Here is a 22,275-nt window from a genome sequence, read left to right as displayed (position 1 = left end):
AAACTCCTCTTTCAGCTACAGTCATGGCCAAAACTGTGGAAACCTTTTGGGAAAAGTGTATTTTAGAGGTTTGATGGCTAAAACACCACTTTTTTGGGGAGGGGGGGTTTCAAGATAATCATATTCCACTGCTGGAATGGCCTGGGAATAGCTCAGACTTTCACCCAATTGTAAATCTATGGAGCCGACTAAAGAAACTTGTTAGTCAGAAGCGACCCAGCAATAAAACCCAGTTAATAGAAGCAATCATTCAATCCTGGTTTCACATTATAACAGCTGCAGAACTAAAAACTAGATGGCTACAGCCTGACTAGGTGGCTCAACGGCTAAGACACTGAACTTGTCAATTAGAAAGGTTGACAGTTTGGCGGTTTGAATCCCTAGTACAGGTCTCCTGCGTGAGCAGGGGGTTGGACTAGATGACCTCCAAGGTCCTTTCCAACTCTGTTACTGTTAAGAACTGTTAAAAGACTTGGTTCACTCCATGGGAAGACGTTGTAAGGCCGTAATTCATGCTAAAGGTTACCCAACTAAGTATTAGCTGACATGGTAATAATTTTCATAAAAGTTATTGCATTACATTCTTGATTAAATTATCTTTCCATTGATACTACTCCAAAAAAAGTGGTGTTATTAGCTAGTTTTAGAAAATACACTTTTCCCAAAAGGTTTCCACAATTTTGGCCACTACTGTATGTATGTAAAAAAGTACTGACATCCTAATTCCTTATAGAAATAGTTTATATCAAGCCAGTCTTTGATTTTGTAGCAGATATACTGTATCTTGATGCTGATCTATGTAAAAAGGGGACTAGAGGGGAAAAAAAGAATCTGGCCGCTATTTGAATTAGCATGAAATGAAAAAAAAATATTACAAAGTAATATTTGATACATTTATGCTAAATTTTCATAGTGGGTAGTTAGTAGCAGTGATGTTATGAAATTGTGACCAGATTTATTACTGGATATGTGGTACTATCAGCAAGAGCAGACTACATAGGTAATGGTAACCAAAGTGTTTCTTCAAATGTGCCCCTTCCCCACCAAGACCCTCTCAAGGGTCCTTGAAATCAAAACTATTGGTCATATATTGAAGATATTTGCAAAGATTTAAAACAATGACACCCTTTTCGTTATTTTTTGCTTGTTAAAAATATAGGTTTTTTTTTCATGAAAAAGATCGTATTTATGTTGCTCTCTACTTGGTTTAATATTGTTATTTTTACGTGATTCCATAAATAGATATTCAATGGATGCATCCATTTTATTTTTTAATGCTGTCAGTATTGATCAATATTACCCTTAGTCACAAAAGCTCTTTTGGGGGTCCTCCATAACTTTTAAAGGTGGGAAGGGATCCTGAGAGCAAAACGTTTAAGAAATATTGATTTAGAGGATTCATAGGCAGAGCACAGGATACATAATGCTCTTCTTCCCCTCTAACACTTTCCTGTCATTCCTGCCCCAAATAATTTTCCATCTGAGACAGCTTCCTTAGTCTAATATGGGTCAACCCAACCAGTTGATAATCAAACAAGCTGTGAAGAAAGCCGAAGCCACGCGGAGGGTGGAGAACGATATGCACTGCCTATATCAGGGTCCCTCAGGTTTTTCCAGCTTTTCAATCTATGTTTAATATGAACCAAGTCAGACCTTTCCATGTTCATTAGTTTCAGTCATACTACATTGTGAAATTCCATATTTGGTATGCCAAACTGACAGCTGCAAAGACCTTGTCGGAAGGCAGCCTTCTGTCAGAGAATTCGGGGATGCTGGATTCACCTCACATCTGGTGGGTGCCAGGTTCGAGAAATCTACTCATAGCAGCACCCTTGGCATTTGATTCTGAAAATGGTGGTTATCTTGAACTGGAAGATTTCTCTAGCTATTGCAAGTTTGTGTTTTACGGAGAAGGTTTTGGTTCATAACCCCTGAAAGTCAGAGTTAAGTGAAGTTGAAAATTACTCAGGCCTCTGGTAATCTCATGAATGTTATAAGCCATGGAGAACTAAAAATAATTTCTAGGCAGCCCATTCCCAGCTGTGATAAAAGCAGTTTGAGGATGGAAGGAACAACATTCAAGACAAAAGAACTGAGCGTTGGGCACAAATCATCATGACGGTTCAATATAGTAAGCCTTAAAGAAATGAATGGGAACTGTATGTAAAGAGGATTTATTCTTCATAGCACAATTGGAGTTCCAAACTAAGCCTGATTCTAAACTTGTTTTTTTTTACTTTGTGATTCTTGTGACATACATTTTAATCTGAAGAAAAAGACCATGTTAACGAACATAGAAAAACATCAGTCATATAAATTGTCTAATGATTGTTTGGATCGCTCTTGTGGGAAAGGTTATATCTTAGCACAGCTGTGAAGTTAATAAAACATTTAAGAAGTTCATTAAACTGTCAATTAAAAAAATATCATGACAGAAAAATGGCAGGAATTGTTTTATTAATTGCTAGGCTAAAGAAAATGGCCAACTTGGTTGTAAAGTTAACGGAGAAAATAATGTACATTTTACATTTTTAAAAGCCATTTTTTTTATGGTGTTAAATAACAAGCTCTGGCCTCTGGAGAATTCAGCTCTTGCAGGATGACTTCATCTTTCAATTTTTCAAATTAGATCAAAATAACCAATTATTGTAAAGCTTTCATTACGGTGGGGCAAAGACAAAAGTTGGTGGTAAGCAAATGAAATCTGAAAAGTTCCCAGTATACCTCAAAACAATTTGGTGTGGCTGAATGGGAGATAGACATACAGCAATGTTTCCATTTTCTTCTTAATAGGTATTTACCATAGAGTGCCAATTTGAGATGACTCTGAATCTAACCTTTTTTTCGAGTAGTAGAAATTTAACTGTGTGGTGTATCAATGAAGCCATTCACTTGAATGCACCGTGGTGCCAGTAGAAGAAAGAAGAAAGTGTTCAACTTATTAAAGAAATCACCTTATTTTTGCGCACTGTAAAAATTCAAGAATAGAATAGAATAGAATAGAATAGAATAGAATAGAATAGAATAGAATAGAATAGAATAGAATTCTTTATTGGCCAAGTGTGATTGGACACACAAGTAATTTGTCTTTGGTGCATATGCTCTCAGTGTACATAAAAGAAAAGATAGGTTTTTTTATTTTTTATTTTATTTTATTTGTCACAACAGCATACATAAGCATAAGCATGAAGCAACTACAACATATAAGAATATATATGAATATAAGCATGTAATAACTATATAAATTGGATATAATGAAAGGAAACAGTAGGACAGGAACGGTAAGCACGTTTGTGCTCTTATGCACGTCCCTTACGTTCATCAAGAATCATAAGGTACAACACTTAATGATAGTCATAGGAGAACAGTCAATATAAATCTTAAGGATACCAGTAACAAGGTTACAGTCACACAGTCATAAGTGGGAAGAGATGGGTGATAGGAACAATGAGAAGAATAATAGTAATGCGGACTTAGTAACTAGTTTGACAGTGTTGAGGGAATTATTTGTTTAGAATAGAATGAAGAGCAACTTTATATGATAACTTTTCTCTCCAACAAGAAAAATGGTGGCAAAGGGGGAGAGACCTGAGAATAAGAAGTTATGGAGAAAGATGTGAGGCAAAAAAACTTTTTAAAAGTATGGGATAATTTTAAATTATTTAGAAAGAAATGCCCAGTAACTCTAACAAGCTGCTGGAAAAAGAGAAACACAACCTTTGGCTACCCTTTGGATGACTTGAATATTGATGGATTCCGAATTGTAACCCTCCATTCTAGGTGGCGATTTTGTGGTGCATGCGTGCACATATAAAAATATAATCAGTCACTTGCGATGGTCCACGGTGCTATTTTTGTGTTTCTTTTTAAACGTTCCACTCAAAGGACTTGTACATGCATGTAATAGCAATCATACTTCATTACGCAATGCTGCTTGAATGACCTCTAGACAAAAATAGAAAATATTTGATGTCTACCTGTAAAATAAGCAATTGCCATACATGTTCATCTTAGAAAATTTTGACTGTGTTCTGTTGTTGTTTCAAGGTGCTACGGGCGGTAAAAAGTCTGCTGGTGGGCTTTCAGGAGGCATTAAAGAAAGTGACCACGGGCCTTTGGAGATCCAGGAGGCCATCTCCTTAAAAGAAAGAATGGCTTTGTACCAGGCCGCTGCATCTAAAGTAGAGATCAGCAACTCCTCTGCTAATGTAAGAAACACGCTTTTTTGCCTAACAGAGTCACATCATCCATTCAGACAGCTTTTATAGAATAAGGTCAATTGTAGTTCAGTTTGTCTTTCATTTCTGAATCCTGCGTCAAGAGAGGTGGCTTGGTTTTGGTTTGCACTAATTATTAATTACAGAGTTCTTTTTTTTTTTACCATAAAGAAACGTGCAAATGTGCACATTCTTTCTGGCAAACTCCTCCTTTTGATAGTTCACACTGAAAATTTTGTTTGCAATCCTAAAAGCAAGGGCAGAATAAAACTGAAGGTGAAAAAGAGAGATAGAAAGAATAAAAGGTGCGAGAAAAAAGGGAAAGGGAAAAATAAGGGAAAAAATATTTTAAAAAATGACTTCTGATCTTCGTCACAAGCATAAGCAAAAATATTTTCACCTTCACCTTTTTCTGGCACATTCTCAAACAGCACCTAAAGAAAACTTGCTCTGTTCGATTAACAATTTGGACAATTGGGTGAGGACAAAATTGACAGATTGCCCACTCTTCTGTTCAATGTTAAAGTGAAACCTGTTTACACATAGTTTGTGAGGGGCTTTAATTTGAGAGGCTATTTACTTAATGTAAACAGTTTAAAAAAGAGTACCCGAATATCATGATCTACCATCTGTCATACCCCATGTCTGTCATTCCCAACAATTGTATCCTTATTTTTTACCCTGTTGTGGTATCTTTGAATGAAGGTTAATTTTAGAGTAATAATAATAATAGTTGATACATTTTCAGGACGGCCATGAACTAAATTCAGTATTTTGTTCTGACACTTTACCCAAAGCCAAGTTTCCTAAATAGCATATCCCGAATGAAATGCAAATTCTTAGGAGTAAATGGACACAGTGGAGCTATTTGTAGCAGTAAGAATTGATTGCCCAGCTAGGTGGCAGTGCCTAGCTGACCTTGGTTAATCTCAAAATGTTAAGGAGGGTTAGATAATTCAATTATTTACTATTGCCTAGAAAATTGTATGAACATATGCATAAAGTCACTGTGAATCAAAATTGAATCACAAGAGACTTTACTCTTAAGAATTGAAGGTGTACCCAAGAATTGATAAGAAATGTTAAGGAAAACTTAGTCCATTTGCTGCTAAGGGATAACAAACCTGATTAGGTGATAGACTCTTGGGGCTTACTGTGAAGGTATAAGTAATTCCAGGAGAGTTCAAGAAAATAAATTGCTCTCTGCAAAGATAATAATGTGGGTCAGAGGTTCACTGTTGTGCACCCATTCGGTGCCTATTTTCTGCTCAAAAATGCTGATGTCCACTCCATCAGAGAAAATGTTCTCTCAAATTAAACTTCAGTTGCATATGAGCCTTTATGTCAAAGACACATAAAACGATGTTTGGAATCATTTTACTTTAAAACATTTTGGGAAAGCCAAAGAAAACAAAACATGCAAACATCGTCACTCATCGTCACGCAAACGTTGAAGTAATTCATTTCGTAACTCAAAAAAAGTCTTCAGCAAGTCAAATCAAAGATAGATAAAATATGTTTTATCCATGCAATGCATTCGTTAACTCTGTATGACAAATAAAACTTATCCATCAAGCTTAATATGACATAACTTAGCTCTGGTCTAATGGGAACATGGAAATGTTCCTACCTAAACTATTTTTCAATCTGAAAGGTACTCTCCATACAAACCCAGGGACCCTTTCCCTAATTATAGAATGAAAACCAGGTTGGATGATGTTTTAAGTCAAAGTAATAACTTTGCATAGTAATTGGGGATTTAAAAAAAATCCTCAGTATTTACACTTGAATACCTATAAATGCAACTATTGTAAGAACATAAACTAAGAAGATGTAATCTGTTAAATGTTAATCCCTAAAAGTTTTAACAGGAGGCTATTAACTGCTACCAAAATAATAGCTGGTTCCAAGCAATATAGAAATCAAATCAAATCAATCAATCAATCAATCAATCAATCATCTTACAAATTCCATAGCATTTGGAAGCATAGCATAGCATGGGCTATGACTGATAATAAAATGTATCATAAATCATACTGCCAGCCTTTGGAAGGGATTATTTCAATTCAATATATCCAATTACGTTTCTTCCTGATGCTATAGGCACAAAATCTATTAGAAGTAACTTAGTCAACAAAGAAATCAGAACTGTTTATGATGTTGCTGTTGGAGACAGATTTTAAATAATTAGTAATCAGAACATTAATGCTAGTGATGATAAAATTGTTATTTATGGAATTGTTTAAGGAATTTGAAATATCAGTTGCAACTGTATTTTCTAAAAGAAGAACAATAGAAATCTTGATGACTGGATCAAATTATGATCACTGGTATAATTAGCCATTTATTTATTTATACATCTTTTAAAATGTCTGATTACCAGTGAGTTGGACACTTTTTCCTTAAAAAAGCTAAAATAATAAAAATGAATGAACAAAGAGCTGCTCAACCAGAAATAGAAAAACTATACAAAACAAAACCAATGTTATAGAGGCTTGGGATCTTTCTATTCCAAAGTCTGGGAAAATAATCGGGTTTTCAATGCCTTCCAGAACTTCATCAGTGGTTCACTGCACAGTCAGCCAGATGTTCAGACTGGATTTGCCATTGACTGGCCTGATTTTTAAATTTTTAAATTTTAAATTTTTAAATTTTAATATTTTCTTGGGTATTTTATATGGTCAATTGGACGGTTTTAATTTCGGCCTTTATTGAATAAGTTTTTTAATTGTTATTTTAGTGTGTATATTAATTGTTTTAATGTAGGCTGTACACCGCCCTGAGTCCTTCGGGAGAAGGGCGGTATAAAAGTTTAATTAATTAAATAAATAAATAAATAAATAAATTTTATCTACCAATCGAGTCCTTCCCAAGGACCTGATATAGGCAGATGTTGATGCTTCATAGTATTAAAGGTATCATCACAGAATGTAAGCTGTTCCAAGTAAAGCTGCCTTTTAAAATTGACTCATGGTGAATTTATCAATGCCAATGATGTTTAAGTGGTATTTCAGTTGTTTTGGGATTGCACCCGAGCTATAACCATTGATACCACCTTTGCTTTCTTTTGTCACAGTCATTCTATTTCTTTTTGCAGGCCTTTGTATGTTGTTATCTTCTCCAGTTCTTTCTCTTCTTTTCTGTTGTCTTCAGGTCATGGCCATTATCCAGATTTTTTTTGGTCTTTCTTATCGATAATTGTTAAGTCTTGGGTGTTATGTGGCAGATGCCTATTGGTTTGAATTCTAAAGTCCCAGACTTCTATGTTATGGTCCCACTGGTTCTTGCTTGCAGGCAAATGGTATTTCTTGCAGATCTTCAAATGCACCATTGTTGCTACTTTGTCATGCCGTTGTTTGTAGTCGGTCTATGCAATCTTCTTATAGCAGCTGACCAGGTGATCCACAGTTTCTTCAGCTTCTTTGCAGAGGTGGCACTTGCTTTCAGTTGCTGTCTTCTCATTTCTGGCTTTGTATGCATTTTCCTGTAGGCCAGTTTGGTCTCTCCAATAGTCAGTAAGCCTTCCTGATATACTAATTTTCACAAATCTTCTTTACTGTTCTTCAGATATTCTTCCAATGCCTTTTTTTCCCAACTGTCTGATGTATTTGCAATATTCCACACCCACCTGTTTTCCTTGGTAAACAAAATCTGTCAATATCACTGCAAGGATGAAAGGCATAATTCATTGCCATTATTTTTCTGGCCTTCCTATCTAAAAGCTTTAGTTTTGCTTGAGTCCAGTCCACTATTTCAGCTGTGTATCTCATGACTGAAATTACCCAGATATTAATTGTCTTGATGGTATTTCCTCCACTGGGTATGGACTTTTAAGATCTTCACTCTCTTGTTCAACAGTGGTATCATCATCATCATTCATTCATTCAATTTCTACAGTTGTCCATTCATCTGTGATTCTGGGTAGTTTACAGAGGATTAAATGACCAAAAGAGATTAGCAATAATATAGATATGATGAAGAGAGAAAGAAAACAGTATCAAATGTTTATAATATCAACATTTAAATATCAAATGTAGCCGTTCCAATTGTAACAATAATACATGGCTAGTATATTTCATGCCTACAGTTTGTGGTAAGAGCCAGGGCTTATGTGTTTTTCCTGAAAACAGCATGATTTTAGATACATGGACCTCTGGATCCACACGGCAGGTGTGACAATAGGGATGTGCAATTCAGGGAAATACAGAAGAAGCATTTTGGAGTTTCTATTTATACAGACAGTCAGTCTCATGGAGATCCATTTATAATATCCACATAACGGTGGCCATTTTTTATTCCTGTAAAACACCTCAACTGATGTGATTCTGAAGACATATGATTATTCAGAAAAGGCAATTCTGCTGACAGGGTTTAGGACAAGCTACCTATCATTCAGATTGTAGATTAACATTTTAGGAGGTTTTTTTTAAATTTCTATCTCATACAATCACAATTTGTAAAGAGTTTATTTAATTCTTCTGGTTTTTTTGCCATTCTGCCATTATCTAATTCAAATCCTACAGAAAGCTTCAGGCTCTTTTATTTTTTTCACCAAAGAAAGAAAAACAAATATAAAAATGTTCATGGTGGAAAGAAGTTCCAAATGAAATTTAAAAAGCTGGTTTGAAGCTATGAAGCTGTTTTTGGCTTGGCTTTGGTTTATGTTGCTTCTCTTGAGTTAGCATATCCACAGTGATCTTGCTGGAAGATCAGTGCAGCTGTTTTTCAGGAAGAGTGTGTGTGTGTGTGTGTGTGTGTGTGTGTGTGTGTGTGTGTGTGTGTGTGTGTGAATTTGAAGACAATGTTCTTCCCCAATGGGACTAACCTTCCAGAGTGGTCTGTCATAGGAGATTTCATTGGCTCCAAAGTTACAGTATTTGCCTTCCAGAAACAACTAGCACAGCTATTGTTTTGAGCTCTGTAGACACTATTTTTTTTTATTTTTCATGATTATGTTATTGTCTTGTTTATGAGCCACTAGGAATCCATTTACAATTACAGCGGGAGATCAGTTTGATTAATAAATAAATAGTGAGTGGCAGGAAAGATTTTAAAGATTTAAGCATTTTGTCTTCACCCGGCAGTCTTCTTGTGATTCCAGCACCCAACGGCAGTTTTATTTACAAAGAAAAAACAACAACAACCCACAAAAAAGAACAACCCAAAATTCATTCCATTTCAAGATAAGCAGCCTGATTTTTGCCTAGTGACAATAATGGTGTATTGTTACTGGATAACAACTGGTGTGCAAGGACCGAGTACAGAAAAATAGAAAGCACTCACAAAATTCCCCCATATTTTTTTTTAAAAAATCAGCATCACACTGCTCCCAAGTTGTTTTTTGTTTTTTGTTTTGCTTGGTTTAGATCTGTAGCTACTGTAAATAGAATTTATGATATTGGAATTCTTTCTAGAAGAAAAGCTACAGCATGCCATACACACTGCATAAAAAGCACTTTCTAGACCATGTTTATAAAATAAAATAAAATCTCACACATCTCAATTTTTCACTTAGATCAATATGAGAAATTTGGCTTATTTGAATTAATAGTGAACCTTATGACTGACAACAAAAGGAAGAAAGCCATGAACGGTACATATTTCTTTTGACTCTGTTTCTGAATATGAAAAGAGATCAAAAAGATGAACGTATCTTTTCTTTTATGTACACTGAGAGCGTATGCACCAGGACAAATTCTTGTGTGTCCAATCACACTTGGCCAATAAAAAAATTCTATTCTATTCTATTCTATTCTATTCTATTCTATTCTATTCTATTCTATTCTATTCTACTTTTAAATTATCATTTATTTAATATTTTCCATATTCTCTGTGTTTTAAAGATTTATTCAAATATTCATTGATCCACAAGAAATTGAAGATAAAAATGTAAGCAAAATTATTGCACAATAGAAACTACACAAAAGAAAGAAAAAGAAGTGTAACTTAATACACATACAAACACATTTAGTATACTTTTAAACTAAGTATAAATACATTTGGAAACTTATGGGAGATACAACATTTTAACGACTGATGCTTAGTGTAGTTCAACTAAAAAACAGAGGTATAAAAAGAGAGAATTAGGAATCATGTTGTTGCCATAATCAGAAATGGAGACCAAAGGTGAATAAAACAATCTTCAGCTGAAGGAGTCGTCAGGAAACTTTACTGCAGAATTCGTTTTTCAGCCAATTCCATTTCCCACACCATTGATCCAAAGAAAGATATACTCTGTTTTTCTGTAATAAATGTGACTCTTACGAATAATAATTGAATTCGTTTCTTACCCTTTGCTAATTCTTGTGTCACACCATCTTAAATGTCCTGGCAAATCTAGACAATAAATCTATACTCACAGTCGTAATTAAGAATTGTGTAATCTTTCTAATTTATGCAAAAACTTTCAGTCGAAACAAGCGAGTAAATGGCCACTGCCCCCAGAAATATTTATCTATTTATCTACTTATCTACTTATCTATTTATTTATCTATTTATCGAGTACATATTAGATAACAGATAAAAGTATAAACATGATTATGAATACAAGAAATAGATACGAATAAAAAGGGACATTAGGACAGGGACAGTAGGAACACTGGTTCGCTTATGCATGCCCCTTACAGACATCTTAGGAATGGGGTGAGATCAACAGTAGACAGTCTAAGGTTAAAGTTTTGGGGGTTTGGGGATGAAACCACAGAGTCAGGTAGTACATTCCAGGCATTGACCATTCTGTTACTGAAGTCATATTTTCTGCAATCGAGTTTGGTGTGGTTTACCTTAAGTTTGTATCTATTGTGTGCTCATGTATTGTTGCGGTTGAAGCTGAAGTAGTCATTGACAGGTAGGACATTGTGGCAGATGATTTTATGAGCTATGCTTAGGTCATAGCAATGCATTCCAATTGGATTACAAGCCAACCGCATCGAGAAATACTTTGAGTAAATACAATGCAGTTTTATGGTCCATGGCATTGTTTCTGAAGTGTTGGTGTCTTGCCAAAAACAGTTTTAGGAGAAATGTTAAGTAATAATGTTTTTCAAATGGACTTCGGTTCAGATCACAAGCCCTTTCCCTATTTCGTTAAAAACTCTGAAGAGAGCCAACTATTATTATCTTATCTAGCATTTTCTTGCAGGTGCAGGATCCCTTTTTGGATCAATGAACACCATTTCACATGATCAAACACAGCAACTGGGTCCAACTGAACAATTTTTGATGTCTGCATTAATTGTGTCCTGCCACCTGAGAGCCACTTGTGCTTGTTGTGCTTGTGGTAAAGCACTACATATAACACATTAACTACAGTAATATGTACAGATATATTTTTCAGTTTGTTAATATTTGATTAACAAGCTCTCGTGAGCTTAAGAAAAATATGCTAAATATCCTTTTCAAATCAAGCTAAAAACTTGTAATCAGCTTTATTTTTGTTTCACTGTCTTCTATCAACAGAATGAACAGAAAATAACATTTTAGGAAGAACAATAATCTGAATAGCAATACGTATAAACAGGAGAAAAGGTTATTGCTGAAAAAGCAATAAGGCAGTGCCGGCGAACCTATGGCATGCGTGCCAGAAGCGGCACGGGAAACCATCCCACGAAGAATGTGCAGCCTCGCTGGCTCCTATTCCATGTTCCTGTGATCACATGCACGCCAGTCAGCTGGCTGTCGTGCATGCGGGAGCGGCAAAACCTGGAACAGTGATGTTCCATTGCGCTTGCGCAGGCCAGCACCTGAACTTCCAGGTTGATGTTGCGTGCATGCGCATTTGTCAGGCATGAGTCCATGCCGGTATCTGGGTGTTTGGGTGCCAGCTCGTGCATGCGCGACAGACTGCTGCTCTTCTGGGTATTGGTGCTCCCGTGCGCGTGAAGGCCAGCGGAGCCACACATACCTCGCGGGATGGTTTCGCCTGCCACTTCCAGCATGCAGGCCAGCAAGCGGTGACGTCAAAGGTCTGCCATCACTGGTATAAGGTGTTGCCAGGTGCTTCACTGAGCAGAGACACCCCACACACACAAAGATTACGAAGTAGCTCTTGAATAGTCTCATTCAGAATACAGAATAACAGAGTTGGAAGGGACCTTGGAGGTCTTCTTGTCCATCCCCCTGGTCAGGCAGGAAAAACTGTATCATTGCAGACAAATGGTCATCTATCCATCTCTTCTTAAAAACTTCCAGTGTTGGAGCATTCACAACTTGTGGAGGCAAGCTGTTCCATTGATTAATTGTTCTAACTGTCCAGAAATGTCTTCTTAGTTCTACATTGGTTCCCTCCTTCATTTGTTTCCACCCACTGCTTCCTGTCCTGCCTTCAGCTGCTTTGGAGAATAGGTTGCCTCCCTCTTCTTTCTGGCAGCCCCTTGGATATTGGAACATGGCTATCGTGTCATCCCTAGTCCTTCTTTTCATTAAACTTCAATCCAAGGAGAGCTGTAACAGGCACACCGGCCTGGTTAACCAAAGTGCTTGCAAAACTTTGGCCACAGCTTGTGCCTCTAATGACAAAGAGGAATCTAAAACCATTCCCAAGCCACGAACTTCATCCTTTGGGGACATATATAACCCTACGCGGAACAGCCTGATAAATATGGCAAACTTATTTTACATCCTTCCATAGGTGAAATTTATTCAGTTCTAATTAGAATTGAGTTAGCTCTGCTGGTGTTTTGTAAAATCTTTAGGTTATACAATGCCATTTTTATATTTTGTGCTAACATTTTTGTAGAGTACCCTGTATCTGCTCCAACACAAAGGTGACTGATTATACTGTAGCTCTAAATTGTATCCAAATTCTGCTTCCAATAATAATTTAATGATATTTGCATGCATAAATAGCAAACTTAGAAGCACATTTTTGATCAAATGTATTGTATTTCTATTATGTGTGTTGTATTTCTTATCCAGAAGGATTTTAGAATCAAAAAGAAAACAAAATTAAAATTAAAGGTTTCCTTTACTCATACTTAGCCACCAATTTAAAATTTGCTCCATCTACCCATAAAATTCAAGAAAAAATTAAATAAACAGAATACAACTTCTAGAATACAACATAATACAACAATGTCATTCTTAAAGGAGGACTAAAATTATATTTGGGAATCCACAAACTATTTCACATTGAGCTCAGTGCCAGGTGATTGCATGAACATACTGTATCCATATGGAGATTATTTTCTGCTGTTTTGTTTTGTTTTGTTAGAATTTATTTTTACTTTCCAGGCTTGCCTGCACCTCTCAAATTCCCCAGCACAGAATGCCATCCACATACTAAATAGCCTGCTCTTGTTTAGCTTCTAGGCTCAGGCAAATTGGCCAGGTGCTTCCACCTACTCAGACAAGTGATAACTTATAACTTGTGCTTGTTAAAATCTCTGACAGTCACCCACATTCCAATTTTCATAAAATGTGAACAACAAAATCAGTTTGCTGCTTACAAATCCAATCCTTGAAAATTACATGCACTACCATAGCAACAATGGTAGCAGCCCCCAAACGGATCCATGAAGCTTTAAAATTGCTGAGAATCCCGCAGGAGCCAATGTGACTGACAAATATTGGAGGTTGAGAAGGAAGAAAAAATATCAACATGGGCTGTCCTAGCTCCCATGTATACGTTACATGGATGTATACATTATACGTGCAATCATATGTTGGTCCTTAAAAAAAAATACTTTCAGTATCCTATTAGCAAGGACTGCCAAAGTGATCTCCCCCCAATCAATTAAAGCCTATGGGGATATGCTAGCTTGAGTCACAAAGACAGAATTTCTTCCCAGGAGGAGAAGAGTGATATTTCCACCAATGGGAAACCAAGTCATCCCCAAGCTCTTCAAAGCTCAAGTGTTTCATCTATAAAGCTATTGAACTGTAGCTGAGATAGAAATAAATTGGTTCAACAAAGATGACAGGATGAGATCACAGGGCACAGAGCTGATCATTAGTGATGCAAAGGCGGACTTCAGTTTTGCTCGACGGTCCTCTTTAATGGGGCCAGAATGCAATTTACCGCTGCTTACGTTTAATAGATTTGCATTTGGAGTTTTGAAAGAACGTGGATAATTTTTAAAACGTCAGATGAACTTCTTAATATCATTCAGCTAGTAGGATGAATACTCGGGTCCAAACTCTGTAGCATTGCACTAGATGGTAGATTTCCCTACCAAGAGCTATTCCAATGTGTTGAATTGCAATGCTTGCAGGTTTTAGAAGGTGTCATTCCAATGTGTGTATGTAAGACGATAGATTGGAAAAGTTGGAGTTACGGTAGTTTAATGTGTAATAGATTCTGTATGTATAATAGAAGAGATTCTGAATATTGACCTGAGGAGATACAAATGACCAAAAGAAATGCACTAAAGCAAAGCTTACTTGATACTAAATATTACTGGACATTTACCAGTTGCATGGTGTTGCTTCCAAGGACTACAATTGGGATGGAAACAGAGTTCTAATGGTTTGGGGGTGGGGGTGGGGGGACATGAGCCCAAGGCTCTAGAATAGAATAGATAACAGAATCTCCTGCTTGACCAGGGGGCTGGACTAGAAGATTTCTAAGGTCTCTTCCGGCTCATTCATTCTATTTTATTCCAGTCCTGCTAGAGACTGCTGTCCTTCCCCTGCAGCTAACAGAATGGGAAGGGACCTTTGAAGTCTTCTAGTCTGACTTCAATTTTGGCTTAAGCAGGAGACCTTGTATCATTTCAGGCAAGTGGCTGTCCGGTCTCTTCTTAAAAGCTTCCAGTGATGGAGCACCCACAGCTTCTGGAGGCAAGTCGTTCCACTGATTAATTGTTCTCACCATTAGAAAGTTTCTCCTTAATTCTAGGTTGCTTCTCTCCTTGATTAGGTTCCATCCACTCTTTCTTGTGCCTTCCGGTGCTTTGGAAAAATAGGTTGAAATATCAACCCACATCCATATGCACACCTCTATTGGTGTCACTGTATCCTAAAGGACAAGATTTGTATAAATGTGGGGACCAAATATATTACCATTTTTGGTTCTCTGGTTCTCTTTTGCCACATTCTCAAGAGCTTTCTGTTTTTAATTTGTTCTTGCATTTAATTGTTCTCGAATACATGAATAAATCATTGTATCATCAACCATCAGGCAAGAGATGGCCTATCTATCATATACAAGGAGTATCTAACATATTGCATCAGTAGCAATTGGCATTTCATTTTTGGTCAGTCCTACAAAATAATGTTTCTAATTCTGATGCAAGAGAATACTTGCTTGTTCCCATCTTTGTTGGTAAACGCTCCTCTCTAATTCACATAGAGAGACTTGTATGGACAAACCATACTAAAAAAAAAAAGTCTAGTCAACTATAATTAGTTAATTATAAATCAAAGCAAACTAAATGTTTTCTGCTCAAGAAAGTTGTTCAGAGCTCATTATGCTTCTTTGAGCTTTCCCCTGGCACTTCCTTCTTTTTGCTTCTCACTTTTTCTCTGCTTTTTCTATGCATTAAACCCGGTAACCAAATAAATGAAAACATGGAGAAACGCAAAATGTTGAAATAATTCTTGATATTACATTTTGGTTAATACTTCTACTGCTTTGAACGGAAAGTGTCTACTTTGCTGTTCATTTCAAACATTGACCCATATTTTGGCTGGGACCTTTCCATGTATGGGATCAAGACAAATGCTTTCATTGTCTCCTCTCATAAAAGCTTCCCTTTATGCCATTTAAGCCATCAAAACTTAACTGGATCTCACAGTGACATTAATTTACTTTTGCTTGAACAGGATATCAGAGAGGACAGTGACTATTTTCTAGGAGCCCATTATATACGTAACATCCAACAAGGAGTTTAAAGAGTGTCAGATAAAAATGGCCCACTACAAATCATTGCGATTTCACTGGCTTGTGCTAGGAATGCACGAAGTGGTTGCTTGATAATATACCTGGCTGTTCACACTTGCTCTGCCAAAACATAGATCTTCAGACATAGCTTTCATGTCTTTGGATCCTTCGAAAATTACATGCACTACCATAGCAACAATGGTAGCAGCCCCAAACGGATCCATGAAGCTTTAAAATTGCTGAGAATCCAGGAGCCAATGTGACTGACAAATATTGGAGGTTGAGAAGGAAGAAAAAATATCAACATGGGCTGTCCTAGCTCCCATGTATACATTACATGGATGTATACATTATACGTGCAATCATATGTTGGTCCTTAAAAAAAAATACTTTCAGTATCCTATTAGCAAGGACTGCCAAAGTGATCTCCCCCCAATCAATTAAAGCCTATGGGGATATGCTAGCTTGAGTCACAAAGACAGAATTTCTTCCCAGGAGGAGAAGAGTGATATTTCCACCAATGGGAAACCAAGTCATCCCCAAGCTCTTCAGAGCTCAAGTGTTTCATCTATAAAGCTATTGAACTGTAGCTGAGATAGAAATAAATTGGTTCAACAAAGATGACAGGATGAGATCACAGGGCACAGAGCTGATCATTAGTGATGCAAAGGCGGACTTCAGTTTTGCTCGACGGTCCTCTTTAATGGGGCCAGAATGCAATTTACCGCTGCTTACGTTTAATAGATTTGCATTTGGAGTTTTGAAAGAACGTGGATAATTTTTAAAACGTCAGATGAACTTCTTAATATCATTCAGCTAGTAGGATGAATACTCGGGTCCAAACTCTGTAGCATTGCACTAGATGGTAGATTTCCCTACCAAGAACTATTCCAATGTGTTGAATTGCAATGCTTGCAGGTTTTAGAAGGTGTCATTCCAATGTGTGTATGTAAGACGATAGATTGGAAAAGTTGGAGTGACGGTAATTTAATGTGTAATAGATTCTTTATGTATAATAGAAGAGATTCTGAATATTGACCTGAGGAGATACAAATGACCAAAAGAAAGGCACTAAAGCAAAGCTTATTTGATACTAAATATTACTGGACTTTTACCAGTTGCATGGTGTTGCTTCCAATTGGGATGGAAACAGAGTTCTAATGGCTTGGGGGGGTGGGGGTGGGGGGGGACATGAGCCCAAGGCTCTAGAATAGAATAGATAACAGAATCTCCTGCTTGACCAGGGGGTTGGACTAGAAGATTTCTAAGGTCTCTTCCGGCTCATTCATTCTATTTTATTCCAGTCCTGCTAGAGACTGCTGTCCTTCCCCTGCAGCTAACAGAATGGGAAGGGACCTTTGAAGTCTTCTAGTCTGACTTCAATTTTGGCTTAAGCAGGAGACCTTGTATCATTTCAGGCAAGTGGCTGTCCGGTCTCTTCTTAAAAGCTTCCAGTGATGGAGCACCCACAGCTTCTGGAGGCAAGTCGTTCCACTGATTAATTGTTCTCACCATTAGAAAGTTTCTCCTTAATTCTAGGTTGCTTCTCTCCTTGATTAGGTTCCATCCACTCTTTCTTGTGCCTTCCGGTGCTTTGGAAAAATAGGTTGAAATATCAACCCACATCCATATGCACACCTCTATTGGTGTCACTGTATCCTAAAGGACAAGATTTGTATAAATGTGGGGACCAAATATATTACCATTTTTGGTTCTCTGGTTCTCTTTTGCCACATTCTCAAGAGCTTTCTGTTTTTAATTTGTTCTTGCATTTAATTGTTCTCGAATACATGAATAAATCATTGTATCATCAACCATCAGGCAAGAGATGGCCTATCTATCATATACAAGGAGTATCTAACATATTGCTTCAGTAGCAATTGGCATTTCATTTTTGGTCAGTCCTACAAAATAATGTTTCTAGTTCTGTGTTACATTCTCTGATGCAAGAGAATACTTGCTTGTTCCCATCTTTGTTGGTGAACGCTCCTCTCTAATTCACATAGAGAGACTTGTATGGACAAACCATACTAAAAAAAAAAAGTCTAGTCAACTATAATTAGTTAATTATAAATCAAAGCAAACTAAATGTTTTCTGCTCAAGAAAGTTGTTCAGAGCTCATTATGCTTCTTTGAGCTTTCCCCTGGCACTTCCTTTTTTTTGCTTCTCACTTTTTCTCTGCTTTTTCTATGCATTAAACCCGGTAACCAAATAAATGAAAACATGGAGAAACGCAAAACGTTGAAATAATTCTTGATATTACATTTTGGCTAATACTTCTACTGCTTTGAACGGAAAGTGTCTACTTTGCTGTTCATTTCAAACATTGACCCATATTTTGGCTGGGACCTTTCCATGTATGGGATCAAGACAAATGCTTTCATTGTCTCCTCTCATAAAAGCTTCCCTTTATGCCATTTAAGCCATCAAAACTTAACTGGATCTCACAGTGACATTAATTTACTTTTGCTTGAACAGGATATCAGAGAGGACAGTGACTATTTTCTAGGAGCCCATTATATACGTAACATCCAACAAGGAGTTTAAAGAGTGTCAGATAAAAATGGCCCACTACAAATCATTGCGATTTCACTGGCTTGTGCTAGGAATGCATGAAGTGGTTGCTTGATAATATACCTGGCTGTTCACACTTGCTCTGCCAAAACATAGATCTTCAGACATAGCTTTCATGTCTTTGGATCCTTCGAAAAATAAGGCTATTTTGCTAGGCTATGCCTCGCCTGGACTACTGCAATGCTCTCTACATGGGGCTCCCCTTGAAGAGCACCCAGAGACTTCAGCTAGTCCAGAATGCGGCTGCGCGGGTTATTGAGGGAGCGGTTCGGAGCTCCCACGTAACACCTATCCTGCGCAGACTGCACTGGCTGCCTGTCGTTTTCCGGGTGCGCTTCAAGGTATTGGTTACCACCTTTAAAGCGCTCCATGGCTTAGGACCGGGCTACTTATGGGACCGTCTACTGCCGGCTTCTATCTCCCAGCGTCCGGTGCGTTCCCACAGAGAGGGACTCCTCAGGATGCCGTCAGCCAAACAGTGTTGACTGGCAGCCCCCAGGAGGAGGGCCTTCTCTGTGGGGGCTCCGACCCTGTGGAACAAACTTCCCCTCGGGCTTCGACAACTACCTGACCTTAGGACCTTTCGCCGCGAACTTAAAACCTATTTATTTCGTATGGCTGGACTAGCTTGATTTTACCTTTAAAATTTTAATTGGATGATGGGTTTTAAATTTTGGTAATTTTATGGGGTGTATTGTTATTTTAAATTTCTGGGCAAGTTTAAAAACAGAATTAAAAACAAATATTTAATAGGCCGAATCGAACTATAACGGTCATAGACCAACGTAAAACCCATTTAAAATTGCAATTTAAAATAATGCTTAGGCCAGTCCCACACGATGAAATAATAAAGTCTTAAGTTCACGTTTGAAGGTCCGGAGGTCAGGGAGTTGGCGCAACCCCAGAGGCAGCTCATTCCAAAGGGCCGGTGCTGCCACAGAAAAGGCTCTCCCCCTGGGGGCCGCCAACTGACATTGTTTGGTCGACGGCACCCTGAGAAGGCCCACCCTGTGGGAGCGCACAGGTCATTGGGAGGCTATCGGTGGCAGAAGGCGGTCTCGTAAATATCCTGGTCCTAAGCCATGGAGTGCTTTAAAGGTGATAACCAGCACCTTGAATTGCACCCGGAAGGCTACCGGCAGCCAGTGCAGGCCATGCAGGATAGGTGTTATGTGGGAGCAACGAAGTGCTCCCACTATCACCCGGGTAGCCGCATTCTGGACTAGCTGGAGCCTCCTGGTGCTCTTCAAGGGGAGCCCCATGTAGAGAGCATTGCAATAGTCCAGGCGGGAAGTAACGAGGGCGTGAGTGACTGTGCGTAAGGAGTCCCGGTCTAGGAAGAGAAGTAATTCATTGATCAGATCCCAAGCCAGGTACTATGTTATGTGGTGGATATTTGTCTATAAGAAGGGTTTAAAGAAACTGCCGTAGGTTCAGAGAAGGGCAAGGATTATCAAGGAACTAGAATCATAGTCCTTTGAAGACAGACTGAAAGAGCATGTTTATCCCTGAAGAAAGGTGACTGAAGGGGTTATGATACCACTTTTCAAATGAGTGAAAGGGTATCATATAGAAAGTCAAGAAATATTCTGGGGTGCAGGACATGGAATAAGGGATGCCAGTTGAAAGAAGACATAAATTGAATGTTAAAAAAGGTTAAAATTGAATGTTAAAGAAGTTTTCTAACAAAAATCTTGGAAGTGGAACAAATCACAAAGAATAGATGAGCTTGGCTTCCTGAGAAGTTTTAAAATATTATTATTATTATTATTATTGTTGCCCCTCAGATATATGCACTGGAATCTCAAAATGACTTGAATGTTTCAAGAAAATTTCATTACTTGCTAGTTTCTAAATTTTTTTTTTTAAAAATATATTGGCTCCTAATGGGGATGGTGAAAAAGGAAAGGGAAGGAAAAGGAAAAGGAAAAGGAAAAGGAAAAGGAAAAGGAAAAGGAAAAGGAAAAGGAAAAGGAAAAGGAAAAGGAAATAGAATATCACTGTAACTCTCCAGATAAATATATAAACTCAAAGCCAACAGTCCCATTATTACTAGGGAAATTTTCTTTTTGTGTATTATTTATAGAGGCGTTAAAATCAAATTTGATTCAATTTGCGGTGGTACTAATAGAAAGACCTGGGAACAGTACTTGAATGTATTCTGAGTAAGCAGCGTGGTGTAGCAACTTTAGAGAAATGCAACTTTAAACTGCTTCACGAAATTGTACTTGTAAATCATGAGAAGTAATTGTTTGATTTTTTATTTTATTTTTTTATTTGTATTAATAATTTAATTTCTATACCGCCCTTCTCCCGAAGGACTCAGGGCGGTTTACAGCCATATTTAAAAATACAAATACAAACAGCAAGTTTAAAAACAGAATTAAAAACAAATATTTAATAGGCCGAATCGAACTATAACAGTCATAGACCAACGTAAAACCCATTTAAAATTGCAATTTAAAATTATGCTTAGGCCAGTCCCACACGATGAAATAATAAAGTCTTAAGTTCACGTTTGAAGGTCCGGAGGTCAGGGAGTTGGCGCAACCCCGGAGGCAGCTCATTCCAAAGGGCCAGTGCCGCCACAGAAAAGGCTCTCCCCCTGGGGGCCACCAACTGACATTGTTTGGTCGACGGCACCCTGAGAAGGCCCACCCTGTGGGAGCGCACAGGTTGTTGGGAGGCTATCGGTGGTAGAAGGCGGTCTCGTAAATATCCCGGTCCTAAGCCATGGAGCGCTTTAAAGGTGATAACCAGCACCTTGAATTGCACCCGGAAGGCTACCGGCAGCCAGTGCAGGCCATGCAGGATAGGTGTTATGTGGGAGCAACGAAGTGCTCCCACTATCACCCGGGTAGCCGCATTCTGGACTAGCTGGAGCCTCCTGGTGCTCTTCAAGGGGAGCCCCATGTAGAGAGCATTGCAATAGTCCAGGCGGGAAGTAACGAGGGCGTGAGTGTCTGTGCGTAAGGAGTCCTGGTCTAGGAAGAAAAGTAATTCATTGATCAGATCCCAAGCCAGGTACTATGTTATGTGGTGGATATTTGTCTATAAGAAGGGTTTAAAGAAACTGCCGTAGGTTCAGAGAAGGGCAAGGATTATCAAGGAACTAGAATCATAGTCCTTTGAAGACAGACTGAAAGAGCATGTTTATCCCTGAAGAAAGGTGACTGAAGGGGTTATGATACCACTTTTCAAATGAGTGAAAGGGTATCATATAGAAAGTCAAGAAATATTCTGGGGTGCAGGACATGGAATAAGGGATGCCAGTTGAAAGAAGACATAAATTGAATGTTAAAAAAGGTTAAAATTGAATGTTAAAGAAGTTTTCTAACAAAAATCTTGGAAGTGGAACAAATCACAAAGAATAGATGAGCTTGGCTTCCTGAGAAGTTTTAAAATGGAGGGTAGAAGGCTATCTATTGGGGGTATGTATGTATGTATGTATGTATGTATGTATGTATGTATGTATGTATATAATGAACCTTGGAATCGAAAATATGAGAAATATTTACATTGTTTTATATTATATCATTATATTTTGTTTTGCTTTTAATGCTAAAATTATATACCTGTACATTTAGGTCTTTTTAACGTAATACATCCTTATATACTTTAAACAAAGGCAGTTTATATAATTTATGTAGTTATGTATATAG

The 22,275-nt window shown here is 37.7% G+C and overlaps 1 protein-coding gene across 2 annotated transcripts in view; it reads left to right on the top strand.

Moving 5' to 3' along the window:
- Window positions 1-22,275, top strand: part of XIRP2 (xin actin binding repeat containing 2) — a 263,015-nt gene that overhangs the window by 163,257 nt on the left and 77,483 nt on the right. The window contains exon 3 of one of the 2 annotated variants that reach the window (XM_058191320.1): window positions 4,048-4,208. The exons of the other annotated variant lie outside the window; for it this stretch is intronic. Within the exon in view, the coding sequence (XP_058047303.1) occupies window positions 4,048-4,208 (161 nt within the window). The remainder of the gene's footprint in view (window positions 1-4,047; window positions 4,209-22,275) is intronic. 2 annotated transcript variants of the gene reach the window in all.

This window comes from Ahaetulla prasina, chromosome 1 (assembly GCF_028640845.1).
Source record: "Ahaetulla prasina isolate Xishuangbanna chromosome 1, ASM2864084v1, whole genome shotgun sequence".
In the NCBI taxonomy this organism is placed as follows: Eukaryota; Metazoa; Chordata; class Lepidosauria; order Squamata; family Colubridae; genus Ahaetulla; species Ahaetulla prasina.
This window is presented reverse-complemented; position numbering and strand designations above follow the sequence as displayed.